Source organism: Candoia aspera, chromosome 1 (assembly GCF_035149785.1).
Source record: "Candoia aspera isolate rCanAsp1 chromosome 1, rCanAsp1.hap2, whole genome shotgun sequence".
NCBI lineage: Eukaryota > Metazoa > Chordata > Lepidosauria > Squamata > Boidae > Candoia > Candoia aspera.
The window spans coordinates 229,349,942-229,367,420 of NC_086153.1; the positions used below are offsets into that span (position 1 = coordinate 229,349,942).

At 42.5% G+C, this 17,479-nt stretch overlaps 1 protein-coding gene across 1 annotated transcript; it reads right to left on the minus strand.

Moving 5' to 3' along the window:
- Positions 1-189: 189 nt before the first annotated feature.
- Positions 190-10,348, minus strand: TBX10 (T-box transcription factor 10). Its single transcript, XM_063310631.1, has 8 exons — positions 10,327-10,348; positions 9,962-10,223; positions 8,173-8,274; positions 5,611-5,782; positions 4,176-4,331; positions 3,469-3,536; positions 1,385-1,473; positions 190-464 (listed from the first exon to the last, which is right to left on the minus strand). Exons 1-8 carry the CDS (start codon positions 10,346-10,348, stop codon positions 190-192), a joined length of 1,146 nt encoding a protein of 381 aa, XP_063166701.1.
- Between the last annotated feature and the right edge of the window lie 7,131 nt (positions 10,349-17,479).

Here is a 17,479-nt window from a genome sequence, read left to right on the forward strand (position 1 = left end):
GGTGTAAGTGTCAGTTGGGCATGAAAAAATACCATCCACAAAGTGCCTTCAGTGAAGAGGAAGCCGTATAATGGGTGAATCTTCCTGGCAGGCAGTGTCATGAAAAACACACCAGGAGATGAAAAGGGTTCTTTGGGAAAGTTTGATCCAAACTGGGCCAAGGGAAAGGGAACTGCTGCTCCTGCTGTCTCATTGTTCATAGCCACCAGCTGTGTAAATGTTGAGAGTATGGAAGCTGGTGGCCCGGCTGCTGGGCAGTGCATAGGGTGCTGCCCCAGACCGAGCTCCCACATAGAAGCTGTGATAGGAGAGATGCTTGTAGGGCAGGGCCCCTGAGGTGTCATTCAAGGGTCGTCGTGCAATACACACATCTGGGATGCTGGCCGATGTCACCAGAGGTTGATGCTGAAATTGGGAGGCTTCTCTAAGGAGGGCAGGAGGGAGGTGGTGATTGCTGGAAAACCCTAGAAAAAGAAAGGTAGCTGTACAGAGTGAAAGCTATTACTAGCAGCCCTAGTCCATTTCTACGCAGTGGCACTCCAGAAATACACCTTGTTTGCTGTTTGCTAATCAGAGTGGGAAAGGCAAAGCCTCCACTGAGGAATCCACCTGCAGGGGTTACTGGTAGCCATGTGATTTCACCAAGACCTAGGATCTCAGGAGATAATTGCATTTGACTATTTTCAGGTTGTTGAAACTAGCAATTTAAATAAATACCAGTTCATGGTTTAGCCCAACTTGTTCCCTTGCTAACAGTTAAACTTATGAAACTTGGAGAGCCAGTTTGGTGCAAAGGCACAGGGATAGAATCAAAGTGCCTCAAGAAAAAAACAAATTATGCAAGTCTCTGTTGATGTTGATGCTTCTAATTGTGGGATTGCTAAATGAAAAGATGCCAAGATCCTACTTTCTAATCATGGAAGCCATAATCTTCAGCTTCTAGTACTTTTCCAGGTATTGCCTAGGCCTTTAAACATTTTGTGGTATCCTTATGATGCAGATCTTTAAAGAACAAAGTTCAAATTCTCCTCTGAGTTCTTCACCTAATAATAATTTTGTGCTTCAGCAAAAACCCAGATTACATACAACTTGATTATGGCCAAACTTGGAGTCAGGCTTGATGGAACGAACAGAAGAGATAGTTGACTTCAGCCTGCAATGAGGGGAGCGTGGAAGTAGACAGCATTTACTTACAAAAACTGTATAAAATGGTGATGTAGGAAGTGGTACATCTTCATTACCTTAAGCCCCATATTCAGATACTAGTAAGCTCTACAGTCTCAATGCCATGGGATGGTTGGTTTTCCCATTATGCACTTGGATTTAAGACTGCTTTCCTGCAGGTTTCTCCATACTAAACTGGGAAATTATTTTTTCATCTTACCTTTTTCTGGAATCTCTTGAAGATGGGCTAAGGAGGAGGCACTCCCATTCCGTGATAAACAACCCAGTAGTGTCCCTGAGGATCCTGGCCTATACACATACAACATAACCAGTCAAGGTATAAATATGATGAGGTTGTGAATGGAAATTGGAAATTTACCTCAAGCGCTACTCTACAGGAAGTCATTGGGACTAGAACCTGACCCAGTTTCATCTATGTCCTTAGCCACCACTGTTGTCTTAATTCCTCCCTTCTGTTGGGTTATCAGGATGATACAGAAGTAGCTGATACAATTAATCACCTCCAAAACATATTGGTGGAATGGATTCTATAGCAGTTCTAGGTACTACAGATAAAAAAAAAAGCCTTGGGTAAAGTGGGTTGGTGACAGAACTAGCATGACGTTGGTCTCATCTTTGTGTCCCGCTTACCCTTTTTAGAGGGTGTGTTCTCATGATTCAGCCTTTCTTTGATCCCTAGGCAACTGTGGAGGCAACCTAAATTTGTTCTTAGCTGTTTTAGCCACATCATTACCAAGACCATGAATCAGGCATTGTAGACCTTTTCAAAGGTATTGGTAAGGTATTGATGCAGTCAGGGGCTGGCATCTGCCAAGATGACTGGTGGAGGATGTGGGCATAACCCATCCCTACCAGTCACTAGGCATTGTTCTTCATGGTCATTTTGCCAGTCTATTAAAAAAAAGCCAGTGATTTAAACTGGGAAAGAGATGTCCCAAATTAGAGCATTACCAATTTTCTCCTGCTTCGGCCAGCTAGAGGTTCTGCATGGCTATGCTTTGGGGAGGGAGACAATACCATTTTTGCCTACTTTTGGCATCATGTTGCACATGTATGGAATACTTCTGGGTGCTGCTGACTGCAGCCCTGCCATTCCCTTGCAACACTCCTCAAATTGGGGTTCTTTAGCTGGGGTGAAATTTGACAAAGAGTTCTGCCAAGTTCCTCTTCTAGCTTGAATGACGGCAAAGCCAGTAAAACATCCACTAGTCTTCTGGAAGACTGTTAAATCACTGTCTACAGGCAGTCCAGCTGATGAATGCAGTGGAAGACAGATGGGGTTAATGAAGAAAGGAGCTCAATGAGTTGCGCAGCCCCCCCCCCTTGTTCCACATCTCTCTTCCACTCCATTGACCTGTCACCTGGGTTATTCTTGGACACAGGCCCGTCATAGACCTATGTTCAGAAATAGCCCAAATAACAGCTGCAGAGCACCTCCACAGCAGCAATCTGAAAAGTGGCTAACGCCTCTGTCCCAGGCATCTGCCCACACTTGCCCAAGCCTATCCCACCACACTTTAAGAAGGGCAGCAGGTGTTTTCTCCCACAGGCTGGGGATGCTGGATGGGAGGCTGCTCTTAAATTCAGAGGCTGCTCTTAAATCCTGCCCCGTGAATACTGTAAGGACAGGACACTTGTTAGTGAGGTGGATCAGACTTCAGGTCTCAGGATAGCCAAAACTGCGTTGGCATCTTTTTCTGCCAACTCAAAAGATTGGAGGAATGCACATGATGCAGCTCTGAGGAAGAGCCCTTTGTTTCATTGGTTAGGAGACAGAAAGATACATAAAATTCTCAGGAATCAGGAACTAGGACAATTGGGAGCCCTGACTTTTGAGCAGAGAATCTAAAAGGTCCATACACTTAGGATAAAGTGAACCCATTTCAGTTCATTCAGGTGCAGCTCTGCCAGTGCTTTGTGTAAGGTTTATTCATACTTCTCTGTCCCCTTTGGATATATAGATATAATTCCATACAAATACTTACTGAAAGTCCCAGTGAATGCATTCGGTATGTGCTAGGTGTGTTGTGTGTTTAAGTTCAAAGATATGATTTCTCAGGAGGGTTTAAGAGTGCAAAATAGGTACCTTAAGATGTGTAGAGGCCAAGGTGTCCATTTACCTGTTTAAACCCTCTCTCCTTAAATCAGGTTCACTTTAGGGCCTCTTCCTGTCTGCTTTTGGAATGCTGTTCTCAATATGCTGTGCAAAGCCAGTGCAGTCCTCAAACTGCATAAATTGTCTATCTCTGACTTAGCAGAACGGTGATCTAGGAAGAGACTTACCAGTCATCCGGCTCACACTCCCGGAAGCCTTTAGCAAAGGGGTTACTAGCAATTTTCAGCTGGGTGATCTGTCAAGAGAGGGGTAGCTTTATCAGTGATTTACTACCTTCCCAGCCAGCCTCATCTTTGCTCAGATGGCTTTCACTAATGAGAGAGAAGGGAATTTCAGTCAAGTAGCACACTGATCTAAGTTCCTTCACATACCTCACGTAACTGTTTAGTAGAAGGCCAAGGGACACAAAAAACATTTAATTGATTTATATCCCACCCACCCTTTTTCTGAGGACTGTAGGATGGCATTGAAAAAAGGCAAAGTCTCCTTCAAGTTGAGTTTGACTTTCAGTGACTTCATTGATACATCTATCTATAAAAGTTGTAAATCCCATTTTACCCCAGCAAAAAGTGGTTAAGAGATAATGGTTTAAAGTTATCCAATAAACCATGTGGTGGACTGGGACTGAGAGCTAGGTCCCTTCCACCCATATTGATTGTATCCCCTTAGATGCCTTTTTAAATTCCTGGTTTAAGATGTGTAATTATGTTATCAGTTTAGGATCATCAGAGATGTATTAGGCATACTGCCCAGCAGAGGGGGCCATCTGGATTTATCTGCAAGAACTCAGTGGTGTTCAGTCCTGTATCAATAACAACCCTCTTCCATAAATCAGTTCTCTTGGAGGACTAACCATGATACACTGTGTTCTTACCCGGTGGTTCTGATAGGCGGTCACTGCCATAAATTGAGTCTCTGTGAAGATGAAAGATTTGAAATTCTCCTGGGCGTAGCGCTCACTGTCTGGACGTGGATCCACCACCACCACATGGAAGCGGGGCTGGTATCTGTGCATGGAGTTCAGAATGATCTGTTTGATTAAGAGGATGAAGCTTTCAGGTGAGGGTACAAATACAGGCATCCTTTTAACATTTTCCCGTGATGCATATGGCAGCATGCAACTTCCCTTCAGCCTCCCTGTCAATAGTTCTCCTGTTCTAATTTGAAGTAAGATGGGAAGAAGTCCTAGCCAAAAATGTTATATGCTGTCAGCCAAGAGTCTTACGTTTCATGTAAGATGCTTTTTATTTATTAATTTCTAGTAGTGTACTGAAGAAGTAATTCACTCAGGTTCTCTTCATATGGTCCATGACTGAAGTCTCCATGAGAAAAACCTACAGCAGTCTCCCAAAACTGGACATTGTATTGGGTTACAAAAGTCAATATGCCATAGAGAAGGCCGGGGAGGAAAATAATAACAATAACAATATAATGTATATGCTGCCCTACTCCCAGTGACTCTGGGCGGTTGGAATGGAAATAGCAGAAACAGCAATACAACACATCTGGAAGGTAGAAGTTGGATAAGGCTGGCCTACAGCTATTAGGTTGGGTCTTGGGGTCAGGGTCCTGTTGCCGGTCTAGCCCTAATAAATCATTGCTTATTCAAACATCTTGAGCCAGCCCAAATGTGAGATATTGTTGTAAATGAAGAGAAGCTTCTTCTGTTACTCTGACGATATGAAAAATGAGTTGCACAGATGCAAGACTTATTTCAAGGGTTTTAAAAAAATTATTCTGATAGAAAATGGCTGCAGTTTAAAAGATTAACCTCCCCTTATTTCTCCATTGCAAAAATAGCTGTGGGTAGTTGTCATGGAAGACTTAAAGAACATATTGATGAGGAAGCTCAAAAACAATTTTATTCACAACTGGGTAATGTCTTTACTGAACAAAGAATGCACACATTTTCAGGTTTTTGTAAAATCTTACAAACAATGGAATAGGAAAACAAAAAGTAAATGTTGTTCAACATCTGGTCAGATTTTATAACTTTGTTTTTGGCTTCTTCTCCATCCCCCCTTCCTCCCTCCTTCCCTCCCTCTCTTCCTTCCCTTCTGGTAACATCTTGGCTGAGGAGAATTTTGGAGAAATTTTGAAAGTTTACAAACTCTTTTATGTCTTTTTGTTTTTTGCTAATAGAAGTATTGCTCGCAAGGTTTTGTTTTTTTTAAAAGTCTGGGTATTATGGTGATTGCATTTAAAGAATATTGCCTCTCTTAAAACAAGAACAGGGGAAGAACATGAAACAACCACCTTAAGCCACTACCATTAAGTTATTAATCATGCAGTGGTCCAGAGCAACTTACATGACCATTGTCATCCATCAAGTTGTTGGTGAGCTTGAGCTTGTCAAAAGAGACAATTTGCCTCATCCACTGGCCTCCCTTGGCAGGGGAGTCGGGATGGAAGTGAACCCGGCCAGGTGTAGCAGGATCCGCCTTGCCAGCTACCAGCCAAGCAGAGCTGTGGAATGCATACCTGTAGGAAAGATGGATCATGCTGGACCAGGTTGTTACAGTCCTGGCTTGTACTGGATCAATCCATTATGTTTGGTTTGCTAGGAAGTCCCATTGTTTTCTATCTATCAGCTCAAAAGCTTTCCTTTGTTTTCCAAGCCAGGGAAATAAGTAGGCCAGATCAGGCCAGTTCCATCCATGGAACAGTGAAATGGTACCTGTAGGAACCTGGTTCCCTGCTATGGATCAGAAAGAATCCTCCATCCCAACAACTGGATGTCTCAGAGGTGAGAACATTGTGGCCTCATCCATCAGCCTGGAAGAGGCCAAAGGGTGCAACATTACATTGTTTAATACACACATACACACACACACACATTCACACTTCTGTTTGTATTGATGTTCAGGCATATTTGACAATACTATGACCAATATAGATTATAAGCATGATTCATGCAGAATCCAAAATCTAGACAAGACCATTTACTGTATAAGTGTAAAAGAAATTCTGAACTGAAGTGTGTTTCATCAACAAGGCTGGAAAAAGAGAGGGGTGATCACGTGGGTAGGTTAAGAAAGCAAAAAAGGACATGTCTCTTGGTGCCTGCCAGGTTCTGTGCCCCATCTTATTTTTTTTTTAAAAACTTATTTTCTAAAAGTAAATAAATGGTTACTGGGATGCTGCAAAGCAAAATGCCAGTCTCTAGCATCACTTTTGTTTACAAGAGCACCCCTTGACCCCATGTAGACATCCTATCCCTTCTTTCAAAATGTGGGTGGCCACAAACAAAGTACTTTGTTTGGAAGTATGTCATCTACTGTAGGATGACAAACAGCATCCTGAGGAGCTAGAAGGGATGGCAGGGATATGGCTCTAGATCAGACTTTCTCAACTCTTTGACCCTGGAGGAACCCTTGAAATATTTTCCAGGCCTCGGGGAACCCCTGCACATTCAGGCCCAAATATAGGCTAGAAGTTACAAAATTATTATATTCGTTTCAGGTGAAGGCCTGTATATATGCATTAACAGTGCTCTTAAACTAAAACTAAAGAATGAAACTTACCTCTTTCATGTGAAGTTGCCCAAATTTGAAATAAATTTTTAAATAAATTGTGATCTCCCAGGGAACGCTTAGTGACCTCTCGCGGAACCCAAGGGTTCCAGGGAACCCTGGTTGAGGAGTCCTGCTCTAGATTGTCTTTTGGTAAATATTTTTTCTCACCATGGCAGCCATCTTAAAAGTTGTGCATCACTAATGAAATAGCTTCATTCAAGGACCAGACGTTGACTATTACTAATTCACTTCCAATGTTGGACAAAAGCCAGGATGACAAGAAAGGGAGGGGGGGTCAATGCCATATGTTTTTCATCCCTGAAGACATGCTAAACAAATAAATAATAATAATAAATCCAGCTGTTTGACTCCCAGTTCATTATTGTCATCAGCAACAGAAGCCCAGCTGGATTTGCATCAAAGACTGGTAGCTGCTGACTCTCTGCTGCATGTTAATATAGAAAACTAATACAAAATAAATGCATAATACTTATGTGGCTTTTATCCTCAGAATCTGTGTGTGGAGTTTTTATGCCCTAGAGTGTATCTCCAGCAACTCTCTACTCTTCTGAAAAAGTCTGATATAGGATATGTTTTTTCCCCTCAGGAATAATGCTTAAATTGGAACAGAAGCTTCACTCCAGATGCCTGGAAGTGATTCCTTATGACCCTGAGGTCTTGGCAATAATTCCAGAGGGATGGGCCTGGGGTGAGACTATAGTTCCTCCAGGGTGTGGAACCTGCAAATTCAAAGAGGTCATCTCCTCAACAAGCAATATTGCTACTACTTATCTTTAAGCTCTGAGAATGAAACTAAATTCTGGTCCAGAATCTTGGCTTTCATTAAAGTTACAAAAACCCTTCTGGCAAACATGCCAATATTTTCAGGGTGGCACAGTTCACCATTCATCATATATTCATCGCTCTCACTGTCAGCAAAAGCCAGTCCTTATGGAGCTGCAGTGGCACCATCTACACACAAGAAGAGGATGGCATCAGCTCACTCAGCTGCACCTCAGGCTTTGCAGAAGCATAAAAGCCTTCAAGGGAAAGATTCAGAACCAAAACCTTAGTTCCCCAACCTTCCTGGAAGCCCACTGAAGCGGTAAGGGAAGGCTGGCTGATATTTGAAGGGTTAGAAGGAAGGAACGGAAGAGAGTGGTATTTCTTGAACCTTCTCAGGCTGCAGACCCTGTTAGTTTTAAAGAAGAAAAAAATCCCCAAACCCTTGAACTCTGGTGATAGAAAAGCTCTGGTTATAGAAAATTGGCTGAGGTCCCATTGGCTGCAATCATTCACTGAAGGTCCCATTGACACCGATAGCTCCAAACTTACGGCCCCAGCACAAGCCCGTACCGGTATCTCTTGTCATCCAAAGGCACAAAATCCATGAGAAGCACATAGTCAGCCAATGGGTCCATGCCTGATATCTTCACCTGGAAGGTGGGGAACATCCTCCTGCCACAGAGAAAAAGGACTTAGCAAGATCATTTGTTTAGCTTCCCTGTTGCATTAGGAAAGGGCTTATTATGGCCTAGAAACTCCAGTAGGCTGCAGGGGTCATAGATGACTAGGGTCTGCCAGCCACAAAACGATGGGTCATTGTTGATAATGGGTAAGTCTACATATGCTGTGCAGGGCCAGTAGATTTGGGGGCGGGGGCATGGAAAGTTTCCTAGGCTGAGCCCTTTCTTTGCTTTCTCAGTCCTTCAGTGCTTTGAAGGCCATCCCAGAATCTGGGCCAAATAAAGCTGAGCTGGGTAAACGGCATACTCTTGGTCAGGGAAGGGCAAATACCTTGTGCCCCACATGCAGGAAAACTCACTGCAAGTCTTGCCTTAGAGGCCCAAGCCACATCCAGCTGGGCAATTTCTCCCATGGCACACCGGGAGCTCTCGCAAAGCATTTGAAAGAGAGTTATCTTACAAATTAAACCATTTATTAAATGCATTTGTTTTGAAGCATTAAAACAGCTGCACCCTTAAATTTGTTAATTGTTTTACTTTGTTCTTATAAATGTAGTATAAATGTGGTTTTGTTATGTTTCCTTTCTGAAAGTTTGCTGAATGGTGTGTTTTTCCTACATCTGGCTTCTGTGACTTTACAGAGCCACATAAAAGTGGTTTATTGCAACTTGGCATCATCTTGGAGATCTTCTTAAGTTGGTCAAGGCTGCAGCACCAGAGCAGTGCCACTGTGTGTCTGCTTTAGAAGCTTTTCCTAGTTGCCTGCATGTGCATGAACCAAGAATATTTCCTCTGGTCTGCTGGTGAAAGAAAGTGCCTGTGAATGCACATGTGTGCAGAGGCAACCAGGGAAGCTTTTAATGCAGCTATGCAAATCTTCCAAATGCTTTGGAGAGAAGGGTTTTGCTCCTGCAAATGAGCTTTGCGAAGCAGCTCTTTCAAATGCTTTGCACAGTCTGATTCTGTACAATTTGTAATTTGTGGCTTAATTTAGTCCATTTAAATAAACTTGCTTTGCAATATCTAATCAAAGGCACAGTTCAGCCAGACAACTGCACTATCTCTGGTCCCATCTATCACCTTTAAGTGAGCCTGTGCTGCTCTCTCCATCCCCACTGCTGGAAGTTGCCAATGCTTGCTTGAAGAGTCCTTAAATTCAGAAGCTTCACATTATAGGGAGACATACTTAGGGCACTGTAAGTTAATGTTGAGGGCCATTTTGGTGTAGCGATTAAAGGCCCTGGGCTAGAAACCAGGAGCCTGTGCATTCTAGTCCTGCCTTAGGCAGGAATCCAGCTGGGTGCTTTGAGCTAGTCCCACTCTCTCAACCCTAGGAAAGAGGCAATGGCAAACCACTTCCAAAAAATATTGCCAAGAAAACTGCTGGGATCTGTCCATGTAGGTGCCAGGAGTCAAGACTGGGTCTCTTTCTCTCCCTCCCTCCCTCCGTCCCTCCTCTAATAGTCATGGGCCTTGTCAGGCTAGAAGAGGCCAATGACTTCTCTAGTTCCTGTTTAGTCATTCACTAGATTGCATGCTGGCTGGGGAATTCTGGGAGTTGAAGTCCACACATCTTAAAGGTGCTGAGATTGAGAAACACTGCACTAGATGAAAGCTGTGTTTCTTCAGCCCCGTGGCTGTGGTGCCTGCACCTGGGATCCCAAGAGCGTGACACCTACCGTCCTGCCTTGGTGACAATCATCTCAGTCCCAAGGCTGTTGAACTCCTCCCAAAGACTCCTCATTTCCAGTTGCACAGTGACACCAGATACACACTGGTTTTTCCTGGCTAACTGGGAGCTGCCACTTTGCTTCCCTGCTCCATCAGTTCCATATTGCTCAAAGTCGGCTGATGTCCCCAGCAGACATGATGCAGCCACAGGGCTAGGAGAGAAAGGGCAACCCTCAGAGGTCAGTACACTCAGACTTGCTGCAATGAATGCTGAGAAAGAAGAAAGAAAACCACAGTGTCAGCTCCATATGTCCCAGAGACCAGCCTTCCAGAAGCATCAGTGGGAGAACCAGGATTCAGAAAAATCCCTGACCATGGGGAATGATCACTGTCATATTTTGAACATACCACTGTAGCTTAGTCTACACCAGTTGAATGTTGGCTTTCATTGAAGGAGCTACCTCTTTAGAAGAACTCCCAATGCTTTTGTGTACAGACCCAGATAAATGGGAACAACAGAAAGAATAATTGCATCCCGCTATGGATATCCTGCTTTCTTAAAGTTGTGGATTAACTTTCAAGGATGGAGTGGGGGTTAGATAAAATATATAAACAGGTTTCTTCAGATACAGATAGATGGGAGTTGTTAAACCTCACCCCCTGGGGAAAGGTGAATGCTCTCAAAATGAATATTATTCCCAGATTAATTTATATTTTGAGAGGAATTCCTGTTCAAATATCTGGAAAATAAATTCTTGGTTAGAAAAATGTTATGGGCTTCTTCAATTCTGAGAATACCTTTACAGAAAATGCAATTACCAGTTAATGAGCGGGGATTCAGTTTTATGAATCTGTAGCTATATCATCAAGCTTACCTACTCTCAAGTATTACATACTGGAAGCCAACAATTGGTGTTAACTTTCCGGTTTGGGCTCCTTTGGAATATACATATATAGCACCTTTGGTTGAATGGACAGTATTAGATTCTAAACACAATAGAACTCTAATATTTCTGGAAACAATTATGTCAATTAGAAGGCTATGGAATGTAATGTCTAAAACAAAAAGAGCTGATCCTTTTTCCCATGCTAAATTGACTTTATGAGGAAACCCAACATTAAAAATTGGGAGAAGGATGGTGGTATGGAAAAACTGGATGGAAGCGGGGATATTGACTTTGGATCAATTGATAAATAATGAAGATGAATTTTTAACATATCCTGTGTTAAGAGATAAATATCATCTACCAGATGTAACTCAGTGGCAATATTTACAGTTACAACATTTGCTAACAGCATTTTTTGGACCAGCAGCATTTTCAGCTTCTGAGACACCTGAGATACTAGAGCAACTGGTTAAATCCTTTAAAACTAAGAACCTACTATTAGTTTTTATAGATATTTGCTATCAATAAATGAATTTGATATGCAGATGCTAAGACATGAATGGAATAAAGAATTAGAGGTTCCTATATTGCCTAGACAATGGGAGACCATCTTAACTTTTATGCAAGAGTGTCAACGGATCTTAAACTACGATTTATACACAAAAAGTAGTATTTAGAATTTATTGGACTCTAATACGTTTGCATAGAAAAGATTGTCTAAGACAACATTCTGTTGGAGATGTAGTAAGGACAAAGCTTCTTTAAAACACATGTTTCTACAACCCTATACTACAACCCTGTAACCCTATACTTATTAAGTTTTGGGAGAAAGTAGTGTGTCAGATCCCCGGAATAAAGGTTTCACAGAAACCCTTATCAGGGCATCTCCCAGCATTTCATTCTCTCATGTTGCCAGATGGGAGGGGTGTGTGAAGTTGGAGTGTAAAGTGGTTTATTATGGCTATGGAGCACATCAAGGATGCGGGGTTGAGATACGGCAGGAGTACCATCTGGATGGGAGGGGGAGTGACATGTTTCATGGGAAAGGGGACTAACTAAGGGGATGTAGTTTCAAATTAGGTTTGAGGGGAAAATCTTTATTCACAGCTTGCCTTCTGTACTGTTCATTATGCTTCATTAAAACAGTTAAAGGAATCCCAGCCTCCTGACTGTGTATGTGTGAATGCTCAAATGATCAGGTGCTGACATTAAGCTGCAAAACCATAATTTCGAAAACTCTTCCTGAGCAAGCAATCAGCTGAGAGTTGACGAACCATGCCTAAACACAGGCTAAGCAGCCATCGACTCTACCGTCATCGGAGAGGACCGTGCTGTATGCCAAAGTGGAAGAAGAAAAAATTGAGACAGAGGAGAGCTTGGGGAGCAGAGACAGCAAGTGCGAGGTGGAAACCCGGCTCAACCAGACAGAGTTAGAAAGTGCCCTCCACTCCCTCAATTTCATGAGAGAACCTCAGACACTGAGCGTTATCATCGAAGAACCACAGGTGGGACCTTCCCAGGTCGGTGCCAGAGAAGAAGAGAGAAGACCCCCTCCATCTGTGGAGGTGCAAGTAAGAGTGCAGAGTCCGGGGTCACATGGAACCATTCCAGACCCGAATGGAACTCCGCAAGATATGCGGAATTTGGAAGCAAGGATGTCTGCCATGGAAGTGGTGTTGCAGCAGGTATTGAGAACTCTGGAGACCATGGCGTACCCCTTGGCAGAAATCTCAACTCAGCTGTCCAGGGCAGAGTCACCAGATTCACAAGGAAGACGGCGTACTCTAACCCCAACCGGGATTTCCAGTCCCCAGTGAGGCGCAGGCAGAGTGGGGGCCACCCAGAAAGCCAAGGAGATTGGGGAAAAGCGCTGCCCAGTGGGGCGATGCAGGGTGCAACCCCAAAGGACATACAAGTTAAGTTCTATGGAGACCCACAACAGTTGGCGTTCTTCCTGACCAACATGTCCATATACATGAAGGAATATGGCTCTTGCTTCCCCACTGAGTACAAGAAAGTCAGCCAGGTGGGCACCAGACTCAGGGGGCTGGCTGCTGAATGGTTTGTGCGATTGCATGATGCCATGGCCCCAGAGCTGGGTAGCCTGCGAGAGTTCATGAGGGCACTGCAAGACCGGTTCGAAGACCCACTGGACAAGATGAGAGCAAAGACAGCTCTCCAGCAACTTAGGCAAGGGGGGAGAACTGTGGCAGAGTATGCCATGGCGTTCAAGGCTATTGCTGGAAAAGTTCGGACTGATCATAAAAACCTCCAGGCTTTTCAAACTCCCAGGAAACTAATGGCAAACAAATTCATTGGGCTCAATTTTTTAACGGTTTTAATTTTACTCTCAACTTCCTTCCAGGGAAGAAAAACTTGCTGGCTGATGCGCTTTCACGCCTGCCGCAGTATCACACAGCACAAACTCAAATTGTAGACACTGTTTTCTCCCAAAAGCAGCTTGGAATGGCGTGCGGAACGCACAAACAAGCAGTAGCTGGGAAAGTGAAAGTGCAGACTGATTTAAAAGAGGAACTGCTTCAGGTGCTGCCTAACAATCCCTGGCTACAATGTAACAAAGCCCAATTAACTGAAATTGACAATGTCTGGTATTGTAAGGGCAAAATCTACATGCCTGAGTCTCTTTGCCAAACAATTTTGCACCACTCCCATGATAGTAAATCTGCCAGTCATTTTGCCTTCACAAAAACTCTCTACTTGGTGAGGCGCCAATTTTGGTGGCCCTCCCTTTGTGCTGATGTGCAGTCCTACGTCACATCATGCCTCATCTGTGCCCAAGCAAAGAGGAAGGGGGGGAAGCCACAAGGACTGCTACAACCCATAGCCTCCCCAAAGGCTCCATGGAAGGAAAGAGCCATGGATTTTATTGTGGATCTACCTGAGAGTAAAAACAAGACTGTAATTTGGACTGTCATTGACTTATTTTCCAAACAGGCTCATTTTATACCTTGTACCAAGATCCCAACTGCTCAGCAATTGGCCAAGCTCTTTCTCACGCATATCTATTAAATCACGGGTGTCCCATGCTTGTAATTTCTGATAGAGGCGTCCAATTTACTTCCAAATTTTGGCACACATTTTTGAAATTAATTGGTGTCCAGCAATCTCTCAGCTCTTCAAGCCATCTGGCCATGGACGGGGCGACAGAACGAGCTCAGTCTACTCTAGAGCAATTCTTACGCTGCTACTTTCAACAAGACGACTGGGTGGACCTTCTACCTTTTGCTGAGGTTGCTTATAATAATGCAGTTCACCAAAGCACTGGGTTTTCCCCTTTTCACATTGTTTATGGCCAGGACTTCGTTCCAATACCTGAACTCCAACTGCAATCCATGCCTGACTCCTCCGTAGCTGACTGGGATGCACAGATTGCCACTAATTGGCCGGGGATCCGCCAGGCATTAGATCACACTCATGAAACTCAGAAAAAGTTTGCTGACTGTCACAGATGCCCGGAGTGGAACTTTAAAGTGGGAGATATGGTTTACCTCTCTACCAAATTTTTATGCTCCAAACAACCCTCAAAGAAACTTGCTCCCAAGTTTGTTGGACCTTTTCCCATCACTAAAATAATTAATCCTGTGACTATTCAATTTCAATTACCCCCCACCCTAAAAAGACTTCACCCTGTTTTTCATTGCAGCTTGCTAAAACCTGCACCAGACTGTTCTAAGTGGCACCAGCCTGAAGTAACCCCTCCACCCATCATGGTCAATGGCCACCAGCATTTTGAAGTTAAAAACATTCTGGACTCTCGTTTTTTTCACAAATCTTTACAGTACTTAATTCAATGGAAGCATTTTCCAGATCCTGAGTGGGTTAATGCATGTCATGTTAATGTTCCTCTTTTAACCAAAAAATTTCATGCTAAATATCCTTCCAAGCCCTCTCCTGCATAGCCTCATTGTTTCATTTCTTTAATACTTCATTATGTTTTTAATCTGTCTTGGGGGGTGGTATGCCAGATCCCCCAATTAAAGGTTTCACAGAAACACCTTATCAGGGCATCTCCCATCATTTCATTCTCTCATGTTGCCAGATGGGAGGGGTGTGTGAAGTTGGAGTGTAAAGTGGTTTATTATGGCTATGGAGCACATCAAGGATGCGAGGTTGAGATACACCAGGAATACCATCTGGATGGGAGGGGGAGTGACATGTTTCATGGGAAAGGGGACTAACTAAGGGGATGTAGTTTTGAATTAAGTTTGAGTGGGAAATCTTTATTCGCAGCTTGCCTTCTGTACCATTCATTATGCTTCATTAAAAAAGTTAAAGGAATCCCAGCCTCCTGACTGTGTATGTGTGAATGCTCGAATGATCAGGTGCTGACATAGTGGACCATATAAATCTGTGCAATAAAAGCTAAAATTTTCACAGGATAATGTTCTTTTGAATTATATATCTAGTACATGGAACTTGACAACTGGACAATGTAAATGGGTTCTCTGTGCCCTTGCTATGGCCAAAAGATTGATATTGCAGCATTGAGAAGATAAATGTATGGCCCATTCACTCAATGGATTGAAGACCTGAATGTACTTGCTACTTATGAGTGGATTGCCTATAGACGTAAACTTTGTATGGACAAGTATAATGAAATATGGGACTCATTTATACAAATTACAATAGGTTAAAAAAATGATAGTCATACAAATGTATTAGAAATATATACATTCTTGAACAATATTTCTGTTGGATAAGTATATATAGAATTGTAACTGGTTACTGCTATAATGACATATTATACTACTTTTTTCTCTTTTTTTGTTGCACTTCTTCCCCATTTTTGTAAAGCATTTTAATGTTTTTTTTCTTCTCTATGACAATGTATATATCTCCATCAGTATTATCGTTGTATTTTTTTTCTTTTTGTTTTTAATTAAAAAGTAATAATAAATAAATAAATAAATAAATAAAGGAGGGTGGGGGTGAATTTCACCCTCCTAATCCCTACAGACATAATAGATACATCAATCATATGTGCACAATTAATTTTCTCCAAATGTATTAGCTCACACACCCCCACACACCCCTGCAAATGTTTGTAAAAGCACAAAAGAAAACTATCAGGTCATCTTTTTAGCTAAAGAATAACTCAACCAAAGTTTGTATTATTGTATATAAAAGGTGGTTACAGGCTAGTGGATAGCCAGGAATAATCACAAGGCTGGGATGTAAACTGTTTGACTTCATCCTAGACTGTGGTTTGTGAGTTTGGAAGACTTGTAACTGCCTCTCAGGGATGCTCAGTCTTGGGTCCTCCTGAAGCACAACCTTATACATGTCTCAGCAGTAAGCCCTTAAAGCTCAGGGATACTAGCTGCTGAATGTGTGCTTAGAAAAAATGCTTGTCATAGTAGAGCTTGGGGCTTTTTCTTCTAAAAGTAAAGCTCTGTTCCAATTCACCTATGCAGTTTTCTTGATTGATTGGAAGGGAAGAATCAGTTAAATGAATATAAATGTATTTGTTGCAGACGGCATTTGTTTTTCTCTGAATTCCACCCAGATTAGAAGGACAATCATGTGTTCTAGTTGCTAAATTCTTATGTTGTAAATTTCTGGGGAAATGCCAGGACATGAGTATCTGCCTAATATGGAAGTCCTAGCCCGTCATTGCAAATAATTATGTGCATAATTATGTGTAATTATGAATATGCACTGATTATAAGTAATTATGTCTGCACACACTTAGACATGTCCTTTCCTAAAAACATCAGTACATGTTTTAAGACTGAGTTATGAATTTGAAAATAAGTTCGAAGGCTGAGCCATGTCCTGTATGCTTTTCAGTCTTTGCTGTGCCAAATAGAAGGAGAAGACAGTACCAGCATCTTCTGAAGATTCAGCTGAAATTAGACCCTGATGCATTTGCAAAGACCACATACTCCTGTCACTGTGTAAATTTTTATTTATTTATTTATTCGTTTATTCATTCATTCATTCATTCAATTTATATAGCTGCCCATCTCAAACCAGTGACTCTGGGTGGCTACTTGTGAATGGGACTCTCATGCCGTTTACACAGACTTCAGTGAATATGCCACATCCCAAAGGGATAAGCTGAAATAGAGTGCTTCCCTCAATTAAGGGAAGAGGGAATAAACTGGGTCTTTTGATTGATAGTACAGTGTTTGACCAAGGATTCACACAACACACTGAACACTAAATTTGGGTTAGCAAAATCCAATTAGTGTGATCACATAACATACTCTGTCCAAACAAGTAAACAATATTACAGATCAACATGAGGGCTTAGTTCACACAACAAACTAAGACAATGGCTGAGTCACACTAGATAAGCATATTGTGTGAAACCAGGCAAGAAAGGCTTTGTCAGAGGGAAAGTGAGTGTACGGAATCACACCAAAAAACAATGCATGATCTGTCCAGACCAATTCTTCATTATCCAAACCTCTTGAACACTACAGGAGAGGTGGGTGGGTGATGCCCTTTCTGTTTCAGGTTGCTTTTACAAGGGTACAAGTGGCTTGCAGGAGAGCCATAGGATAGAATGGGAGCAAAACCTGATTCTCAAAACATGGCTGCTGTTTTGAGGATAAAGTTCCTACTTCGCCTGGATTCAGAGGTCCTTTCCCCATTTGCCTGTTGCTACAGCAC

Coding starts and splice junctions, on each gene's coding strand:
- TBX10 (XM_063310631.1), bottom strand. CDS start 10,348: ATGACAGTGATCATTCCCCATG. Junction 10,224..10,326: donor GACAGTGATCATTCCCCATG/GTCAGGGATTTT, acceptor CTTCTTTCTCAG/CATTCATTGCAGCAAGTCTG. Junction 4,332..5,610: donor TGATGGATGACAATGGTCAT/GTAAGTTGCTCT, acceptor TTAATCAAACAG/ATCATTCTGAACTCCATGCA.